At 44.6% G+C, this 19,936-nt stretch overlaps 1 protein-coding gene and 1 non-coding gene across 4 annotated transcripts in view; one reads left to right on the forward strand and one right to left on the reverse strand.

Moving 5' to 3' along the window:
• Positions 1-999: 999 nt before the first annotated feature.
• Positions 1,000-1,061, reverse strand: LOC138391133 (U7 small nuclear RNA). Its single transcript, XR_011234753.1, has one exon. It is a non-coding gene; the product is annotated as a U7 small nuclear RNA (small nuclear RNA).
• Positions 1,062-4,011: 2,950 nt separating this feature from the next.
• Positions 4,012-19,936, forward strand: part of ADAR (adenosine deaminase RNA specific) — a 30,334-nt gene continuing 14,409 nt past the window's right edge. Inside the window, exons 1-6 of one of the 3 annotated variants that reach the window (XM_069480526.1) lie at positions 4,012-4,201; positions 10,057-11,489; positions 13,356-13,539; positions 14,004-14,152; positions 15,074-15,218; positions 15,348-15,538. In XM_069480526.1, coding sequence (XP_069336627.1) covers positions 4,187-4,201; positions 10,057-11,489; positions 13,356-13,539; positions 14,004-14,152; positions 15,074-15,218; positions 15,348-15,538 — 2,117 coding nt within the window. In that variant the 5' untranslated portion in view covers positions 4,012-4,186. The remainder of the gene's footprint in view (positions 4,202-10,056; positions 11,490-13,355; positions 13,540-14,003; positions 14,153-15,073; positions 15,219-15,347; positions 15,539-19,936) is intronic. The other 2 variants (XM_069480524.1, XM_069480525.1) reach the window with 2 other exon arrangements.

Here is a 19,936-nt window from a genome sequence, read left to right on the forward strand (position 1 = left end):
TTGATAAATACCCCTTTTTTTCTTTCTTACTGGATAACTTATTCAATTGGGGTACAGTTTGGAGACCTCTGTTTCTTCTGGGGGCTACCTGAGGCATTTCTGGCTTTCTTGTAACTTCAAAAGCCAGTTCTGGTCACTAACATCAATAGGATATACAGCAGCATGAATGCAGATGCGGAGCACTACTCAGCCAGCTGGGCAGCTCTCTATTCTGTCTACCAAAAGCCTTACAGGTTATCAAAGCAAGTAGGGTTATTCTGAGAGGACACCATAAATTTTGAAAATTAATGTTGATATGGTAGCAACTGTTTGAGTGGAATAAAAGACCCAATGATAAAGAATTGAAGAGGAACAACAAAAAAAGGAGGGCAGTAAATTTGTGCCTAGCAACTCTGAATTGTTTTTTATGTATTTCCTAAGAGATAGGATAAGAACATGAGTCTATTTATATGCATATTCTATTCTAAAATAATACCTTGGTACTTAAAAATAACTCAGTAACATTACTTTCTTTGATATGTCACAAGTAGCATACATTCACAGGCAGTACATTTCTGTTACAGTATCACTGTAGGAGCAAATATTGAGGGAGTTTGCAGACATCTGCTTTACAGTAGGGAGATAGAGGATCCAACTGGATGTAGCCCATATGTGTAGTAAAGTCTGGCTATAGAAAATTATAGACTGAAAAGATTGTTGTTGCAAATACACAACCCCGCAGTAAGGTTAAACAGAAGAGCCACAACAAAGAAAATTAATAATTACAGAGCCAGACTAACAGTTATTTATAGTTAAAGAGCAAGAATAGCAGAGATTGGAAAATAAAACCAACTCAGTGTTCTTCTCTGTAACTGGGGAAGTCCAGCCCCCTGAAGGCACCTATGGAGCTGAAGCTTGGCAGTGCTGTATCGAAGGCAGACTTCTGAGAATACTGATTGACTGTAAACTCTTTTTTGTTTTTTAATTTTTTTTTTTCTTTTTTCATCGGGCTGGGGTGGGGGGGGTCCTCCAGTGAGGACAGGAAAATCTGCCAGACAAATTCTAAAAGAGCTGTAACACTATGTAAACTCTTTTTATTGATAAATACTTCATTGTAGAGGTAACTCTTAGTCATTTAGGCAGTTATTAATAAGTAGCCCTCGGTGGTATGTACGTGTGAGGCATTGCATTTGGGGTCACTTCACAGCCTGTCGGGGGGACTCACAGGCCTCCAGTGAGCCATTCTTCACAGGAAGACTTGGGAGAGACCTGACCACCCGTGTTAGTGGTGCCTTTATGCACAGGGAAAACACTGGAAGGGCAGGCACCAATGAATTAACAATGGAGGTGATTGTTATTGTGTTTGTATTTTCTGAAATTTTCTGCAATAAACCTATTACTTTTGGTTAATTTTTTTAAAGAGCTTCATCTAATTTGTCAAGTCCCTACCATAAACAGCACAGGAAAAAAAAAAAAAGATTTATGTTGCCACCTCACAACCCTGGGAGAGTTAAAACAATTACTGAGTGGGAGGAAATGAAACGTTTATGAATAAAACTGTCTGCAGTTACTTGAGCTGCTAGGATTAAATGACAACAGCAGTTGTTCTTTCAAGGCATAAACTGACCCTCTGTTTAGGAAAGAAAGTTCCCCTTTCTGCAAAAGGGATCGAGGGAGCAGTGGTACAGCTTCGCCTTAGCCCGAAGGCAAGAAAGCAAAGGTGAGACACTTAAATGGAGATAAGGACGTGGGAAAGTGGGCTGGAATTGCAGCAGGAAGAGTTTGTTGTAGCTCTTGTTTTAACCTTTTAAAATTGAGAAATATAGCATATATGTATAAAAATATGAATAAAACATAAATGTATAACTTAATGAACTATTAGAAAGCAAACATATACGTAGCCATTACCCAAGTCAAGAATTAGAATATCACCAGCACCCAGAATATTTCTTCCCAGTCAAAATACTCCCTCCTTCCTCCCTAGAGGTAATCACCATCCTGTCTTTTATGTAGAGCATGCTAAAATTCAATTTTGCCTGGTTTGGGACTTTATGTAAGTGGGACCATATGGTATATATATATATATATATATATATATATGGCTTTTCTCAATATCATGTTTAGGTAATTACCCACCTTGTTGCATGTGATTATAGATCTTTCATTTTTGTTACTGTATAGTATTTCATTATAGGCATATGCCACCATTTATTTATCCATTTTACTTTTGATGGACATTTGGGTTGTCTCCAGTTTGGGAGTTTGTTACAAGTAATGGAACTATGAACTTCCGTGGGGTGTGTATAGCCACACCTTTCCTAGTGAAAGGCAAACTGGTTTCCTGCAGTGACTAGGAGCATCATTGCTCCCACCTGGTCTGATCAGATGGTTAATGTTGTCTGTCTGTCTGGTAAATGGATGGTAACTCATTGTGCCTTTACTTTGCATTTCCCTGAGGTCATGAGGTTGAGCACCTTTTCATAAATTTGATACTTTTGGTCTCCTCCTGTAGAGTTCCCTTTCAACTGTTTTGCCTGTTATTCTACCTACTAAGCAGTCTGTTATTTGTTCAACTAACCAACCCTCTGAAGGTCACTGCGCAGGGAGATGTAGCGATGTCTAAAACATGTTCCTTGCCCCTGAGAAGACTTGACAGCTATAAAGGCAGATATGTAAACAAGTAATATAATATTGTGGTGATTATTGAGGCATCCATCTTCCCCACCACACTGACTGACAGCTGAAGGATGGGGCTCTTTTTTGTGTCATATCCTCAGTGGTTAACCCAGTATCTGGCATATATTAGGGGCTGAGTAAAGTTTCGTTAAATGATTGAGGCATTTTTAAGAGAATATGCAAGTGCTCTCTGTGAGAGTAACCGAGAAGCACAGAATAAGGAACCACAAATGGCACCTGCTTCCGCACTGCCCACCCCCACCCACAGTGGGGGAAGGCCTCCCTGGGAGGTAACATTTGAAGCAGATTTTGAAAGACTGCTTCACCAGAAGCAGTGGAGGAAGAAGTGCATTCTAGGCCAAGGAATAGAGTGCAAAGGCACAGAAGGAAGAAAGAATGTGAAATTTGGGTGACTAACAGTATGGACAGGAGGAGACAGTGGAGATAGGGCATCAACTGGAGATAATGCTGTGTAGGGACTGCCTTGTAATCTCATAAGTAGTTGGGATAAAATTGAGATTAAACATGGAAAAAGAAATTTCTCACAGGTGAGGGGGAGCTGTTAAGCATTGGAATTGATCTGTAGAATCTTTCCCTAGATATCATGAACAAAATCAAGCAGTTAGATAAGCTTGACCATGAAATAACTTGAATTTCCCCCTCTAGGTAACAGAGTTATCTATTTGAAAGCAGTGGTGTAACTTGGGCGAGTGTAGAGCAGCGAAGGAGAGTGAGCGCTCTGCAGTCAGATCCGGATTTAGCAGCGGCCTGGCCTTAGTCAAGCCTGTTTCTACACCTGTAAAGTGGGAATAATGTCCACCTTGTCGCTGTGGCGAAGACTGGGGGAGATACTGCCGGTGAAGTACTTAACCCATGCGTGGTGGGGTGGTTTTATGATGTAGATATTAAATTGTTCACTGCTGCTCTTATGTTACCTTGCTGCCTTTTACCGGCTGGTATCCACGTACTCGTTTGTAATACAGTAGGAACATTAATAGTCCACAGTGGGGACCGTAGTCATTTGAAGAGATCTGCACCCCCCACTCTTGCGACAAGGGGCCGGGAGAGAGGGCGGACCGAGCCTCTTGCTGTTTCCCCGGGGCTGAGCTTTCGCTGCGCGCCTTTGTTTGCCTTTGCTTTACCCCGTGCATTCCTGAGGAATCATGAGCTCAGTATTGACAGGCGTTTTCCTGAAGGAAGAGAACGTTCCGCAGTCCTCATGCAAGGGAGGGACTGGACTTGCAACCGGCGTGACACCCAGCGCTCACGCTCATTTGCCCAGACTCCTCCTCTTGGCCAAACTTTCCAAAGGGGAAGGCTTTCTGAGGAAACGAAAGTGAAATTGAAACGGAGCCATCTTGGCGGCAGCTCGCAGGCGGCCGGGGCTTTCCGTACCGACCCCCTGGACCCCGCGCCGCCCCTCGGTGTGCGGAGCAGCGCGGGTCTCGCGAGGCTGGCACGGCCGAGCCGTCGGGGCAGGGGCCGGGTGGCGCTGCCGGCCACCAGGGCCAGGCCATGCCCCGGGGGTGCTATGGACCCGCAGCAGGTAAGCGGAGCAAGCCCTGCTCGCCCTCCCGCGACTTTCTCTGCCCGGTGGCCTCACCTTACAACCTCACGTGCACCCGCGTCGTAGTGCGTGATGTCTGCCTGTTGTGCGCCACGCAAAAACGCAAAATTGCTGTTCCGGGAATTTGGATCCTGCTAATTAATTCTGCAGTGTTGAGCAATGAGTGGAAGAGGGGTTGGGCTGGAAAATACACCCTCGTCTGAGTAGTGAGGCCTGAGCCTATGTCAAGGCAGACACGCTTCTCTGCTAGGGGCCCCTTGGCAACCCTCTATTCCCCTGTAACCCCACTCCAACAACATTCCTTACTTTTAGCAGCGCTCCTCCCTGCAGCCTTTCCACCTCCTGAAGGCCTCTGGGGAATTAAAAATAGCCCTTAGTAACCCATAGGAGAAAGTCTGTAACCGTTGGATCCATCGTAGATAAAAACTGGGAAAACACAAATGCCCTTCAACAGGTTAATAACTGGGCTGCAGCCAGACAATGGGATACTGCTCAGCAGCAAAAAGGAAGGAACTACAGATACATACAACAGCATGCGTAACTCCCAAATGCATTTTGCTAAGCAAAAGAAGCCAGACTCAAAAGGCCATTTATATGACATTCTGGAAAAAAACAAAGTTACAGGGCTGGAGAACAGATCCCTGGATGCCGGGGGCTGGGGGCAGGGAACTGCAGAGTGGTATTAGAACACTTTTTGGGGAAATAGGAATGTTCTATAACTTGATTGTTGTGGTGATTGTCAAAACTCATGGAATTGTACACTAAGAAGGGTAAATTTTACTGTATGTGAATTATACCTCAATTTTAAAAATGCTATATGTATATATTTAAAAGCCTTCCTTTAAGGGGGGACATGGTGGCTCATGCCTACAATCCGAGCACTTTGGGAGGCAGAGTGTAAGAGGATCCTTTGAGGCCAGGAGTTCTAGACCAGTCTGAGCAACATAGTGAGACCAAAAAACAGAAAAATTAGCCAGGTGTGGTGACATGAGCCTGTAGTCTCAGCTACTCAGGAGGCTGAGGCACAAGGATCTCCTGAGCCTCAGGAGTTTGAGGTTACAGTGAGCTATGATCACTGCACTGCACTGTAGCCAGGGCAATAGAGCAAGACCCTGCCTCAAAAAAATAAAAATTTAAAAAGCCCTTTTTAAAAAGATTAAAGATGTCTGACTTGAAGGAAAATCATTTCGTCATATATACCAACATATCGCCCTGTGGAGCCCATGTGATGAAGGCAGAGGCTCTTATCTCTTGACCCTCAATGTGAGATCAAAGTGAAATTTGGGGGCAATGGATGTTAAGTGACTTGTTACATTGCTTATATAGTAAATGGACATGAAGTGGGGAGAGGTGATATCGAAGGATTTAGGAATGACCGCCATGGGTTGGTTTCTCACGTTCTTGCTCTTACTCTCATTCAGTGGCTATACAAATAGCTGTTCTCAAATGGTGGCTTTGTTTTTAGGGGGAAAATAGGAGTAAAATTTAAAAATTTAATCTCTTTCTCTTCCTCTAATCCTACTGCCCTAAAATAACCGTTAACAAATTCATGTAATATTTCTTTCTTTCTTTTCTCGGTGTTCATTCTACTGTGCTCACACACACATTCATGGCTTTTTCCCCTTTGGTTTACCAAAAAAGAGATTATAGCATGCATGTTACTCTGCAACATGCATTTTTTGTTGTTTTATTTAACATTATGTTATTCTGAGTTTTTTCCAGGTGAAAATAGTTGTAACATTTTTTTAAAACCTGAGTACTGTTCCATAGCATGAATGGATCATAACTTGTTTAACTCTTCTATAGATGGACCTTCAAATATTTTCCAGATTTTGGCCAAGAGTCAAAATTTAAATCTAGAAAGCATTTAGCTAGAAGCTGACTTTAGCCACTTTGAAACAAAGTTCTTTTTCCCAAGGTCATTCAAAGAGCTCATCAGAAACCCCCTAAAATCCCATAATTCAGCTCTGTGAGCTGGATGCTCACTCTCTAGTAGAAGACACATTTGCCTCTGCCCCTAGCAGTATTGGGGGGGGGGCAGGAAGAGGGGCAAGGAAAGGGATGTGATTGCTTGCATAAGGGTGTCTTGTTCATACAGTCATTAACTCAACAAATGTTGGTTCAGGATCAACTTTGTGCTAGATGCTGGGGAGGCAAAGATGACTGAAGTATAGTCCTTGCTCTCTGAGAGCTCATTGTAGAGTCAACTGCAGCACCCCCATCAATACTACTTTGGATGGCCAGCCATGGTGGCTCACGCCTGTAATCCTAGCACTCTGGAAGGCTGAAGTGGGAGGATCACTCAAGGTCAGGAGTTCAAAACCAGCCTGAGCAAGAGCAAGACCCCGTCTCTACTAAAAATAGAAAGAAATTAGCTGGACAACTAAAAATATATAGAAAAAATTAGCTGGGCATGATGGCGCATGCCTGTAGTCCCAGCTACTCGGGAGGCTGAGGTAGAAGGATTGCTTCAGCCCAGGAGTTTGAGGTTGCTGTGAGCTAGGCTGACTCCATGGCACTCTAGCCTGGGCAACAGAGCGAGACTCTGCCTCAAAAAAAAAAAAAAAAAAAAAAAATTACTTCGGGAATATTGGGAGTGGAGAGTTGAGTATCATTTCTAGGACATCTAATATTGTTAGTTAAAAATTACCCTGCAGGCCGGGCATGGTGGCTCACACCTGTAATCCTAGCACTCTGAGAGGCCGAGGCAGGAGGATCACTTGAGGTCAGGAGTTCGAGACCAGGCTGAGGAAGAGTGAGACCCCCGTCTCTACTGAAAATAGAAAGAATTAGCTGGGCATCTAAAAATAGAAAAAAAATATTAGCCAGTCATGGTGGTGCGCGCCTGTAGTCCCAGCGACTCAGGAGGCTGAGGCAGGAGGATCGCTTAAGCCCAGGAGTTTGAGGTTGCTGTGAGCTAGGCTGATGCCACAGCACCCTAGCCCAGGCAACAGGGCAAGACTCTGTCTCAAATAAATAAATAAAATCACCCTGCAGATATACTGCAGTCTATGTGTGCCACTATTTTTTTAATCCAACAGCTATAATAAATGGTGTAATGGGTGCTGAGTGGGAGGAGTTCAAGGAGAGGAAACCCCATGGGCTGGGGGAGGTGGGAGTCAGAAGTCTCCTGAAGAAAGTGGCATTTAAGGAGATACATAAGGAAAGGGTCAGAGTTGTGACAGGTGGCAGTAGAGGGAGAAGCTGCCACTTGGATTGGTATGTAGAGGGATAGAAAGATTAGAGGCTATTGCATTGGCCCAGGTAACAGGCAGTGAGGGCTGCAATTGGAAGAAGGCACATTTAAAAGATGATAGTGAGGTGGTAGATAAGACAGGACTTGGCAACTACCGGATTAGATGTGGGAGGTGAGGAAGGCAGGCAGGCAGCAAAGGTGACTCAGATTTCTAGCCTTAATAACGGAGGAGGAGAATGATGCCATTAACAGTAATAAAAACAACAGGAGAAGGAGCTGGGTTTGGGCGGGGGGCGGGGGGAGGGATGATTAATTTGGTTCAGAATGTGTCGCATTTGAGTTAGTGGCAGGATATTTAAGTGGACAGATTATCTTGGTGGTTGGAAATTCAGATCTTAGGCTTTGGCACAAGGAAGTGGCTGGAGACAGTAAATGTGAGTGCTGTTGTTTAAGAGGGCTAGTTTAGGTTGGGGGAGTAGATACAATCAACCTAGGGAACAAATTATAGAGGAAGATCTAGTCTTTCAGTGAAACCTTGGGGACTGATTGTATGTAAGGAGTGGAAGAAAGAAACAAAGACAGGCTGAAAAAGAGAGGTGAGAGGAGACCTTTCATGCTGTGTCACCAAACCCTGGGAGGAGAATTTTTTAAAGAAGAGAGCCCAGTCTACAGTGAGCCTGCATGTTTGCTGAACTGAATTGACCAGCAAACAGTGAAGACCCCACTGAGGTTCAAGAGAAGGAATTTATATGGGCCCTGCTAGCACAAGTGAGGGTCCTTCTCCACTGTCACTTGGAAGCTTTGGAGAAGAAAAAGGGGACAGTAGACCTTGGGTGGAGAAGGGAACCGACCATGGGATCCAGGCAGGGCGAGGGGTATGTGAAGCCAGAATGGGAGGAGTCAGGAGTGGCCGACCAGCAGCTGCGCCGGAGTCGTGTGATGAGCAGTTTCCACCAGAGTAAGGAGTGGAAGCTGTAGAAACACAGGGACGTCGCCATCACAAAAGAGCAGGAGTCAGCAAACTATGGCCCACAGGCCAAATACAGCCCTCTACCTGTTTTTGTAAATAAAATTTCATGGTAAATAAATTATAAATAAAGTTTTTCCATTATTTACAATTTACGTGGCTGCTTTTGCACTACAGTGGCAGAGCTGTCTGGCCCTTTACAGAATAAGTTTCCTGGCCCCCTGAAAAAGAGTTTCAGTCTTGGTGGTGGCTGAGGCTAGAGTCACAGTGAGATGTGAGGAATAGCTAGACAAGCCAGTCGTGTGGCTGAAAGGTGGAGATGGAGGTCACTGGGACAGAAGTTAAGGAACCCCATACCAGGGACACCATGAGAGCGATTAGCAAGAATGCTAGAATTCCCTGTGACGGGATGTGGGGGAGTAGAAGGCTGAAATTCTAGAAGAAAGGGGCCCAGCTGCCTGTGTAGCCTTCAGGAGAATCAGAGAAGGGGGGACATAAGCCTGAGGAAAAGTTGCTAGCTGTCCCCCTCCAGGTCTGTAAGCCCCAGGGAAAGGAAGCAAGGTGTTTACCGACCCCCTAGGCCCACGAGTACCTCCTGGCTCCACCACCCTCCTGCGAATAGCACTGGGGAGAAGATGAGCACGGATTGTATGTGGGTGGGTGGGGGAAGGCGTCACAAGTGCTCAGCGTTCTGGTAAATGTACACATGAGAATATGGGGTCACTCGTGCCCTGGATGTCAGGGTCCAGAAGAACGTGCGGTGGAAGCAGCTTTGGGAGGTAGCTAGGGAAGCGAGGGGGACTGGGCTGAGGCAGAGAGGAATAGACTCTGCCAGCCCCACACAAACGGGGCAGCCTGGGTGGTTTGGGCAAAATTCCCAGGTGTCCCCTCTGAGCCTGGGTACCACACTGAGGAGTGAGGACAACGTGCCATTTTTATGCGGAAACTCTCCAGCTCCCCTCAAACCAAATTCTGATCTTCCTGGGAGGGCGGTGGCGAGCAGATGAATCTCTGAGGTCCTGTGTCCCCCAGCATGTGAATGCTGTTCCTGTTACAGTGCTGATACAGCCTTGGAGGGCTGGGGTTCATCCAATCAACTTAAATTTCTTTTTTAGTCATAGTCATCCAAATGGTAGCTTTAGAGACAAGGAGGCTGTGCGGTGGTGAACCTGACTCAGAGACGAGGGATGGCCTCGTCCCCGCCCTAGTCCACTAACTCCCTTGGCATTTTCAGGTATTCTATTTCTGTTTGTTTTTCTGATTGTAAAAGGGTAATTTTTTTGGTGAGTGCAACATTTCTTTGTAAACGCCCTAAAATTCTGTGAAAGGGAAAAGGGGCTTATTAATGAACCTAATAATAATGGTTCTAATAACCTAATAACCTAATAATGAACCTTATTAATGAATAAGTTAGGTTGCTGGAGAGGCTGTGCCAAGGTATCAGAACCTTTGTGTGTTTTGCCTCCTGCTCCCCTCTCTGTGTTCCTGTTGGTGGCCCCCTGGGCAATATTTACAGAATGACAAGTCGCCTTGGCTGGGTCATAAGCCCATGGCTCAGTTGCCTTCTCAACCCATTAGGGGCAGGTCCCCCAGGCAGGGAAGGGACGGGGACTCCGCAGGTTCAGCACTGCAGCCCTGATTCACTTTCTTCTCCACTGTCTTATTCTTCAGGGATATTCCCTTAACAGATACCATCCCCCTCCAGTTCAAGGCTATGAGCTCAGCAAGCTCAGACACCAGCAGTGGGGGCCAGGATCTTGCCCTAATGGTTTCCAGCTCAAGCAAATAGAGTTTCTCAAGGGGCGGCTCCCGGACGTGCCCCTGATTGGAAAGCAGACACCATCACCACCACCACTCTTCCTCCCAGGACTCTGGCCAAGGTTTTCAGAACCACCTGCCAGAGGCAGGCAGCTTGAGAGCTGGGGTGACCCCAGGAGCGTGCATCTCAGAAGTCAGGGGTTCCGGAGAGGGTTCCAGCATCCTTCGCCACGTGGCAGGATTCTGCCATGGAGAGGTGTTGATAGGCTTTCCTCACATTTCCAGGAACTGAGTATCAGCCAGGATCACGAACAAAGGATCTTAAAGCTCTTGGAGGAGCTTGGGGCAGGGAAGGCCACCACAGCACATGATCTGGCTGGGAAACTCAGGGCCCCAAAGAAGGAAGTCAATCGAGTTTTATACTCTCTGGCAAAGAAGGGGAAGCTACATCAGGAGGCAGGAACGCCCCCTTTGTGGAGAATTGCGGTCTCAGCTCAGGCTGAGAACCAGCAGAGCAGAGCAGTGAAATCAGAGAGTCAGAGCCAGGGAGCCCCAAACTCAGACCCTAGTTTGGAAACTGAAGACAGAAACGCCACATCTGTCTTGGAAGATCTTCTTGATCCTTTTGACATGGCCGAAATCAAGGAGAAAATCTGTGACTACCTATTTAATGTGTCTGACTCCTCTGCCCTGAATTTGGCTAAAAATATTGGCTTCAGCAAGGCCCGAGATGTGAATGCTGTGCTGATTGACTTGGAAAGGCAGGGGGATGTCTACAGGCAAGGGACAACCCCTCCCATATGGTATCTGACAGATAAGAAGCGAGAGAGGATGCAAATGAAGAGAAATACGAACAGTTTTCCTGAAACCACTGTAGCACCCGTCCCTGAGACTAAAAGAAACACAGAGTTCCCCACCTGTAACTTACCGACATCAAATGCCTCAAATAACGTGGTAACCACAGAAAAAGTGGAGAATGGGCAGGCACCTGTCACAAAGTTACAAGACCGGCAAGTGGCCAGACCAGAACCAATGAGACTGAAACCACCTTTTCATAACAATGGCCCCTCAAGAGCAGGGTATGTTGACTTTGAAAATGGCCAGTGGGCCACAGATGACATCCCAGATGACTTGAATAGCATCCGTGCACCACCAGGTGAGTTTCGAGCCATCATGGAGATGCCCTCCTTCTACAGTCATGGCTTGCCACGGTGTTCAACCTACAAGAAACTGACAGAGTGCCAGTTGAAGAACCCCGTCAGCGGGCTGTTAGAGTATGCTCAGTTCGCTAGTCAGACCTGTGAGTTCAACCTGATAGAGCAGAGTGGACCATCCCATGAACCTCGGTAAGAGACCACCCAGGAACTGTACCTAGGGTTGGGGTCCAGTGCTCTTGCTCCTGACACAGTCTCAGCTGACTCATTAGCTATGCCATTTGGTAGCCCCTGTCTTTTCCCTCTTATTCTCTGCCTTTTGGCTAAATCACCTTTGATTGGCCCTTTTCCAGATGTTGATCAGGCAGTATAGACCTTGGACCAGCCAGAGTCTCGGCTGAGCAAGGGGGAGGTTGACGCTGTTGGCCGAAATGAAGTTTCTTTAGGAATGATTGGCTTTCTTGCATCAATGTCATGTCTACCTCCCAAGGCCAGAGGTAGTGAAGACTTAACTCCCCACCCCCTTCTGTGAGCCATCCCCTCCTCCCCAAGCTAAGTTCCTGAGACAGGTACAGGAACAGGTGGGTTGGGGCAGGTTGCATACACAGAGTGAGGGTGGGTTGTGCTGCTAAGCAGCAGCGGGTCCAAAATCCCGTCTCTGCACAGACTCCTGGGAGGAAGGATGGTGTAGAGTGTGCACGCCTGCCTGCCTGCCTGCCTGCCTATTGAAGGTGGTGGTTCTAATTTTACACACCTCCTCTGCACAGATGGGTGGGCTAGCACTTGCTGCTGCTTCTGAGCTGTGAAATCAGAGATTACTTCACTCAGACAGCTGGCGGGGCCCTGTACTCCAGGGTCCTATAGGCCAGTGGACAGATTGAGGAAGACAGGTGGGCCCAGAATGGAGCTGCCGCAGGGCCTAGCAGAGAGCTGAAACCCCTGAAGCTCAGGCCTGCAAGCTGCAGCTAAAGAGAGCCATGAGGATGGCGGAGAATTCCACTAACCTTTATGTTTACCCAGGTTCTAGGGGTGAGAATTCCTGGCTGTGGCCCTTACTCCTTATCTTGACTATCTTAATGACACCAAGTTGGCACTGCAGAAGAGCTGCTAAGAAAAGGGGGTGTATCTGTCCAAAGGCTGGCAGGGCCAGAAGTGGTTTATTTCTGTTTGGGGTGGAGACTTGGATGGCTGTCATTCTCCATCATTGTCATTCTTTTCCCTCCCTAGAGTTGGGAGAAAGCAGTGGGCTTTGTGGGTAATCATCCTTTGGACTCCACCTGTAAGAAACATTGATGCTATGTTCAACTATTTCAAAAGACCTAGGAAATAAGAAATTTGACCTACTTTTCTAAATGAAATCCTAGATTGAGCAAAGAGCTGAACAAATTTGAAGCTTAAACAAAGGAGGCCTGGGCTAAGGCAGAGGCCTAGAAATAATGCTTTCTTATTTTCTACATAACAAGGAGAAAGTCCTTTCATCTCAGGCTTGGAACAATCAGAGCTATAGAATGACTCATAACAAACTCTAAGGGTGATATACGTCTAAGGGTAGGTTAGGGACAAAACAGGCCCCTGATAAATGGCAGGTGTGTGATCCCTGAAGGTGGCCAGGGAGGGTGAGACTGGGCTATAAGAAGCCTTCACTATCTTTTAGGCCCTTTCCTCAAGGAGGCCAGTCTACCAAATTGCTTTAGGAGGAAGGTCTTTGGTTGCTAACAAGACTGTAATGGCGATTTTAGCTCATCATTTTTTACATGGGCTTTATTGTGATTCACTGTTAAGAGATAGTGGGTTTCCCCTGAGCTCATTTCATGTCACCTGTGGCTGTGTTTGCTCTGCTGAGCTACTGGGGGAGAGTCACTGGCTGCTTTGTTTCCCAAAAAAAAGGGACAGGCTGGGCCTCCAAAGGAATAGGAGTTCCTTGGCTTACCCTCCACGTCCTCCCCAAGTCAAAAAGCCCTTTAGTGTAGCAAGGAATTCCAGGGTGAAGATCTCTTTGGAGAGGGCAGAAGGGATGCCTTAGACTCGTGTTCATGCATCTAATCACTTTCCGTCAAGATTTAAATTCCAGGTTGTCATCAGTGGCCGAGAGTTTCCCCCAGCAGAAGCTGGCAGCAAGAAAGTGGCCAAGCAGGATGCAGCTATGAAAGCCATGACAATCCTGCTTAAGGAAGCCAAAGCCAAGGACAGTGGAAAATCAGAAGAATCAACCCCCTGTTCCTCAGAGAAAGAATCAGAGAAGGTACATGTCCCGCTCTCTGGAAGGGTGTCAGTTCACTTTCAATGTCTGTATCAGGATTTTATCTGACCCTTCCCAGCCTAAACAGCTGACACTGTCTTGGGGTCAGCTTCCCACTCTCCTTCTACCCCAGCTCACAAGCCCACCTTTCTTCCCCCATACCCAGCTTCTCTTTTTGCCCCCTTTCCTAGCATAACTGGATTTACAGAATTTCTGTGTTGAAAGAGACCTGAAAGATTATCGAGTCCAATCTCCTCTCTTGGAAAATGAGAAATGGGAGCCAGAATGTTTAAATAACTTACGCTTTGCTGCAATGCCTAGAAAACCCTCCCACAGCCCCTTTTCCTTTGGAAAGCCAGTCCCTTAACATTTAGTCAAAAGAAATTCTTCCATCCCCTTCCCCTCTTCCATGATGGACTAACTAGTGTTTTCTTAGTTTTGTTTTCTTCTTGTCTCATCTCCTCCAGACTGCAGAGTCCCAGCCCACCACTCCTCCAACAATATCCTCGTTTTCTGGGAAGAGCCCTGTCACTACATTGCTTGAGTGCATGCACAAATTGGGGAGCTCCTGTGAATTCCGTCTCCTGTCCAAAGAAGGCCCTGCCCATGACCCCAAGTATGTCCCCGTGTCACGTATCTCGGCTGAGGTTTTCGCAAAAGGAAAAAGACACATTTTCCTCCTTGGCTTCTCAGAGATGGCCAGTTATTTCACTGAGCAATTTTTTCTGTTTCAAAATGGGGAAAGCGGGGCCTTGAGGGCCTGAGTGCTGCTCATGGAGCAGAGAATCTGGGATTAGGAATTAAAGGAACCAAGCACTGGGGAAGTCCATGGCTTGGAGGTTACTGTTGGTGGGACAAACAGGTACCGGACCTGAGAAGCTCTCTATATGTGAGTCTGTAAACTTAGATGTTCAAGAGAAGGGTTCTGGCCGGGCGCGGTGGCTCACGCCTGTAATCCTAGCACTCTGGGAGGCCGAGGTGGGCGGATCGCTGGAGCTCAGGAGTTCGAGACCAGCCTGAGCAAGAGCGAGACCCCGTCTCTACTAAAAAAAAAATAGAAAGAAATTATCTGGCCAACTAAAAATATGTATAGAAAAAAATTAGCCGGGCATGGTGGCACATGCCTGTAGTCCCAGCTACTCGGGAGGCTGAGGCAGAAGGATCGCTTAAGCTCAGGAGTTTGAGGTTGCTGTGAGCTAAGCTGATGCCACGGCACTCACTCTAGCCCGGGCAACAGAGCGAGACTCTGTCTCAAAAAAAAAAAAAAAAAAAAAAGAGAAGGGTTCTTGGAGGAGGTAAAACTGGCTTGATGCTTAAATGTTGAGGGATCAGCCAGGCTAAGAGAAGAGACACTGAGGGCAGGAGGTGGGTGAGGGACACTGGCTGGTCAAGGCAGATGTGACTGCGTGAGAAGTGACTACACAAAGGTGACGTGTGCGAGGAAGTTACAAGTAGTAACGGCTGACAGGCTGACAAAGGCTAGCAGTCTCCTCAGTCAAAACCATTGAATCCTTCTGCTCTCTTCATCTCCTGTCAGGTTCCAGTACTGTGTTGCGGTGGGAGCCCAAACTTTCCCCACCGTGAGCGCCCCCAGCAAGAAAGTGGCAAAGCAGATGGCCGCAGAGGAAGCCATGAAGGCCCTGCATAGCGAGGCGACCAACTCCACAGGTTCTGATGACCAGGTGGGGTCGTCTTCCTGCTCAAAAGATACAGGTCGTTTTTAGCAACAGGTCATTTAGGATTGCCTATGAGTCCGTCAAAGTTTCCGTGAGTGTTTATGATTCCTCTTTGTTTGATTAATTTTCCTTTAGCCTGGAGGTACGAACACCGAATCACTTGATAACTTGGAATCTGTAATGCCCAGCAAGGTCAGGAGGATTGGCGAGCTCGTCAGATACCTGAACACCAACCCTGTGGGCGGCCTATTAGAGTACGCCCGCTCCCATGGCTTTGCTGCCGAATTCAAGTTGATTGACCAATCCGGACCTCCTCACGAGCCCAAGTGAGTGTCCCAGTCCTGGCTACAGCCATGTGTCACCGGGTGGGGGTGGCTTGTAACCCGGGGAAAGAAAGGATATGCATTAGCTGTGAATGACAGAAGGGAAACAAGTCCAGCCCTGTCGCCACAGCCTCTTAGAAGACATTGGATCAGCTGTCTAGAGGATATAATCTCTCTTCCAGTGAGCATGATCTTTTTTAATTTTTTAACTAATTTTAATTTTTAAAGGGATATATATATATATATACACACACACATAGAAAAACATTCAAACTGATTGAAAAAATATACAATGAAAAGTCTCATTTCTATCCCAGACATCTAATTTCCTTCTTCAGACTCATTGCTTAATGACAGGGACACGTACATTCTGAGAAATGAGTCGTTGGGTGATTTCATCCTTGTGCACATGGTAAACTCCCACAAACGCAGGTGGCATGTCCACACCTGGCCTGTGCGGTATAGCCTTTTGCTCCTAGGCTACAAACTTGTACAGCATGTTGCTGTACCAAATACTGTAGGCAACTATAACACAATGGTAAGTATTTGTGTATCTAAACTTACCTAAATATAGAAAAAGTATGGTAAAAATATAGTATAAAAGATAAAAAATGGTACACCTGTATAGGGCACTTACTATGAGTGGAGCTTGCAAGACTGGAAGTTGCTCTGGGTGAGTCAGTGAGCGGTTGGTGAGGGAATGGGAAAGCCTAGGGCATTGCTGTACACCACTGTAGACTTTATAAACACTGTACACTTAGGCTGCACTAAATTTATGAAAAATTTCTTTCTGTCTTTAAAAATAAAGTAACCTCAGCTTACTGTAACTTTTTTACTTCATAAACTTTTAAATTTTTTTAACTTTTTAACTCTTGTAGTTACACTCAGCTTAAAACAAACACATTATACAGCTATACAAAATATTCTTTCTTTATATCCATATTCTATAAGCTTTTTTCCATTTTTAAAATATTTTTTTACTTTTTAAATTTTTTTGTTAAAAACTAAGACACAAACACACATACTAGCCTAGGCCTGTGCGCAGACAGGATCATCACTATCACTGTCTTCCACCTCTACATCTTGTCCCACTGGAAGGTCTTCAGGGGCAGTAACACTCACGGAATGGTCATCTCCTATGATAACAATGCCTTCTGAAATACCCCCAAAAGACCTGCTTGAGGCTGTTTTACAGTTAACTTTTTAAGAAGTAGAAGGAGTACACTAAAATAATGATAGGGTGGGTGCAGTGGCTCACGCCTATAACCCCAACACTTTGGGAGGCCGAGGCAGAAGGATTGCTTCTGCCCAGGAGTTCGAGACCACCTGGGCAACATAGCAGGACCCCATCTCTTTTTTTTTTTTTTTTTTTTGAGACAGCGTCTCACTCTGTTGCCCAGGCTAGAGTGCCGTGGCATCAGCCTAGCTCACAGCAACCTCCAACTCCTGGGCTCAAGCGATCCTTCTGCCTCAGCCTCCCGAGTAGCTGGGACTACAGGCATGCGCCACCATGCCCGGCTAATTTTTTCTGTATATATTTTTAGTTGTCCATATAATTTCTTTCTATTTTTAGTAGAGACGGGGTCTCGCTCTTGCTCAGGCTGGTCTTGAACTCCTGAGCTCAAACGATCCACCCGCCTCGGCCTCCCAGAGTGCTAGGATTACAGGCGTGAGCCACCGCGCCCGGCCAGGACCCCATCTCTATTTAAAAAATAATAATAAAAAATATTTTTTAAAATGGTAAAAAGTACAGTAAAGTAAATACATAAGCCAGTAACATAGTCGTTGATATCATTATCAAGTATTATGTACTATATGACTGGCAGTGTAGTAGGTTTCTTTAGACCAGCATTAGCACAACATGTGAGCAATGCATTGCACTATGACATTACAGAAGCAATGATGTCACTAGGCAATAGGAATTTTTCAACTCCATTATAATCTTATGGGACCACCATCTTATGTGTGATCTGTCATTGACTGAAACATGCTGCATGATTGTACCAATTTTTTTAGTCCTTCTAGAAATTTCTGTGCATAACTAGCACATTTTCCTTTTTTCTAAACAAAATCAGTATATATTGTATCTTCTGTTTTACACCTTGACTCCTTTACTTACCAATGTGTCTTAGAGATCATTACAAATCAGCATATATAGAGCTACCAGACTCTCTTGCACAGCTGCATAATATTTCATTTGATAGATTATTATAATTTTAAAATTACTTATTAAATAAGAGATATAAAAGGCCTTTTCTAAAATGGATACCCATGTACCACCACCCAGTTTAAGAAATAGAATGTTGCCATTCCCTTTAAGCTCCCATTTGGCATAATTTATTTAACTAACTTCCAATGACATTTAGGTTGTTTTGGTCTTGCTATTAGAAACACTCCTTAGGCCGGGCGCGGTGGCTCACGCCTGTAATCCTAGCACTCTGGGAGGCCGAGGCGGGTGGATCGCTCGAGGTCAGGAGTTCGAGACCAGCCTGAGCAAGAGCGAGACCCCGTCTCTACCAAAAATAGAAAGAAATTATATGGACAACTAAAATATATATATACAAAAAATTAGCCGGGCATGGTGGCACATGCCTGTAGTCCCAGCTACTAGGGAGGCTGAGGCAGTAGGATCGCTTAAGCCCAGGAGTTTGAGGTTGCTGTGAGCTAGACTGACGCCATGGCACTCACTCTAGCCCGGGCAACAGAGCGAGACTCTGTCTCAAAAAAAAAAAATAAAAATAAAAAAATAAAAAAAAAAAATAGAAACACTCCTACGGTGAATAGCCTTGTACTGTGTATCTTTGCTTACGTGTGCAAAATTGCATATAGTATAAGTTTTTAGGAGTGAAATTTCTAGGCCAATGGCTATGTGTCTTTTTTAAGGGTTTTTTTTTTTTTTGTATAGGTAATAGGCTATTTAAAGTATATTATCCAAAAATAAAAAATATATCCCTAGTGGTCTAATTGTTAAAAAGAAAAAAAAAAAGAATTGGATTTTTATAATATTTTTAAATAAAATAATTTAAAAATAAAAAATATAAAAAGCTCATTCTCAGTCTACTTTTGGCCTAGTTCTCAACTTATCTCACACACACACATTATTATATATTCCTCCTGAGTGCCTTCATATAAATATAAGCAAGCATTATCTCCCTGTTTATTATACAGAGGTACATATATGTATTGATCTATAGCTTGCTTTTTACACATGACTGTATTTATTATCTTGGAGAGCTTTCAATTATCACCCTATATTCTTTTAATATAGCCACAAAGTATAGTGTTAGAGTACATGGATTTATTATGATTTATTAAACCAGCCTCCATTGAGGAATACTTGGATTGTTTCCAAGTTTTTGTTATTATAAACAATGCTGCAATAAATAACATGTTTATGAGTATTTAAAATTTTAGTAAAGATTGCCAACTTTTCTTCCAATGACAGTACACCAGTTTATACTTCCACCAACAATATACAGATGCTCCTTGACTTCGGATGGGGTTACATCCCAGTAAACCCATCATAGGTTAAAAATGTCGTAAGTAAAAAATGCATTTAATATGCTTTAGAATATCAGTTGTCTGTCCTCATGATCATGTGGCTGTGAGCTGCAGCTCATCTAGCCTGGGAAAAGATCAAAATTCAAAGTATAATTTCCATTGAATATTTATTGCTTTCACACCGAGTCATAAGTTGAACCATTGTAAGTTGAGACCATCTGCATAAGAATGGCTCTTCCCTGGCTATATCCTGACCAATATGGTATTATCAAAATGTTTATCTTTGCATTCTAAAATATGAAAAATGGTATCTCAGTACAGTGTGAAGATTACATTAGGATTATTATTATTATTTGCCATATTGATAGGTCAAAAGAGGAAAACCACATAGTCATCTTGAGAAACTCCAGAAAGACAGTTAGTAAATTTCAGCATGCATTCAGAGTTTTAAAAACCAAGCTGTCAATAAAATAGGAATTATTGAATTCCTCCTTAGCATGATTAAAAAATACATATCTGAAGTCAAAAGCCAGCAGCCTACTTAATGAACCTAGAACTGTTCCCATTAAGGTCAGGAGGAAGATGTGGATGCCAGTGTCATGATTATTGAAACTTATTCTGGAATTACTGGCCAATGCAATTAGTCAAGAGAAAGAAACTAGTATTAAAAAGGAGAGAGTAAAGTTATCATTATTGGCAGATAATATGATTGTATACTTCGAATACTCATGAGAAAACTAAAGAAAAAAACTTAGGAACGCAGAGGATTACAAAATAATGTATCATAATCAAGAGCTTTTCTGTATATGCAATTAGCAATTAGAAAATGTGATGGAAGAAAATACCATTACAATAGCAGTTAAAAAGATAAATGGCCGGCTGGGCGAGGTGGCTCACGCC

The sequence above is a fragment of the Eulemur rufifrons genome, chromosome 8, assembly GCF_041146395.1.
Source record: "Eulemur rufifrons isolate Redbay chromosome 8, OSU_ERuf_1, whole genome shotgun sequence".
Lineage (NCBI taxonomy): Eukaryota > Metazoa > Chordata > Mammalia > Primates > Lemuridae > Eulemur > Eulemur rufifrons.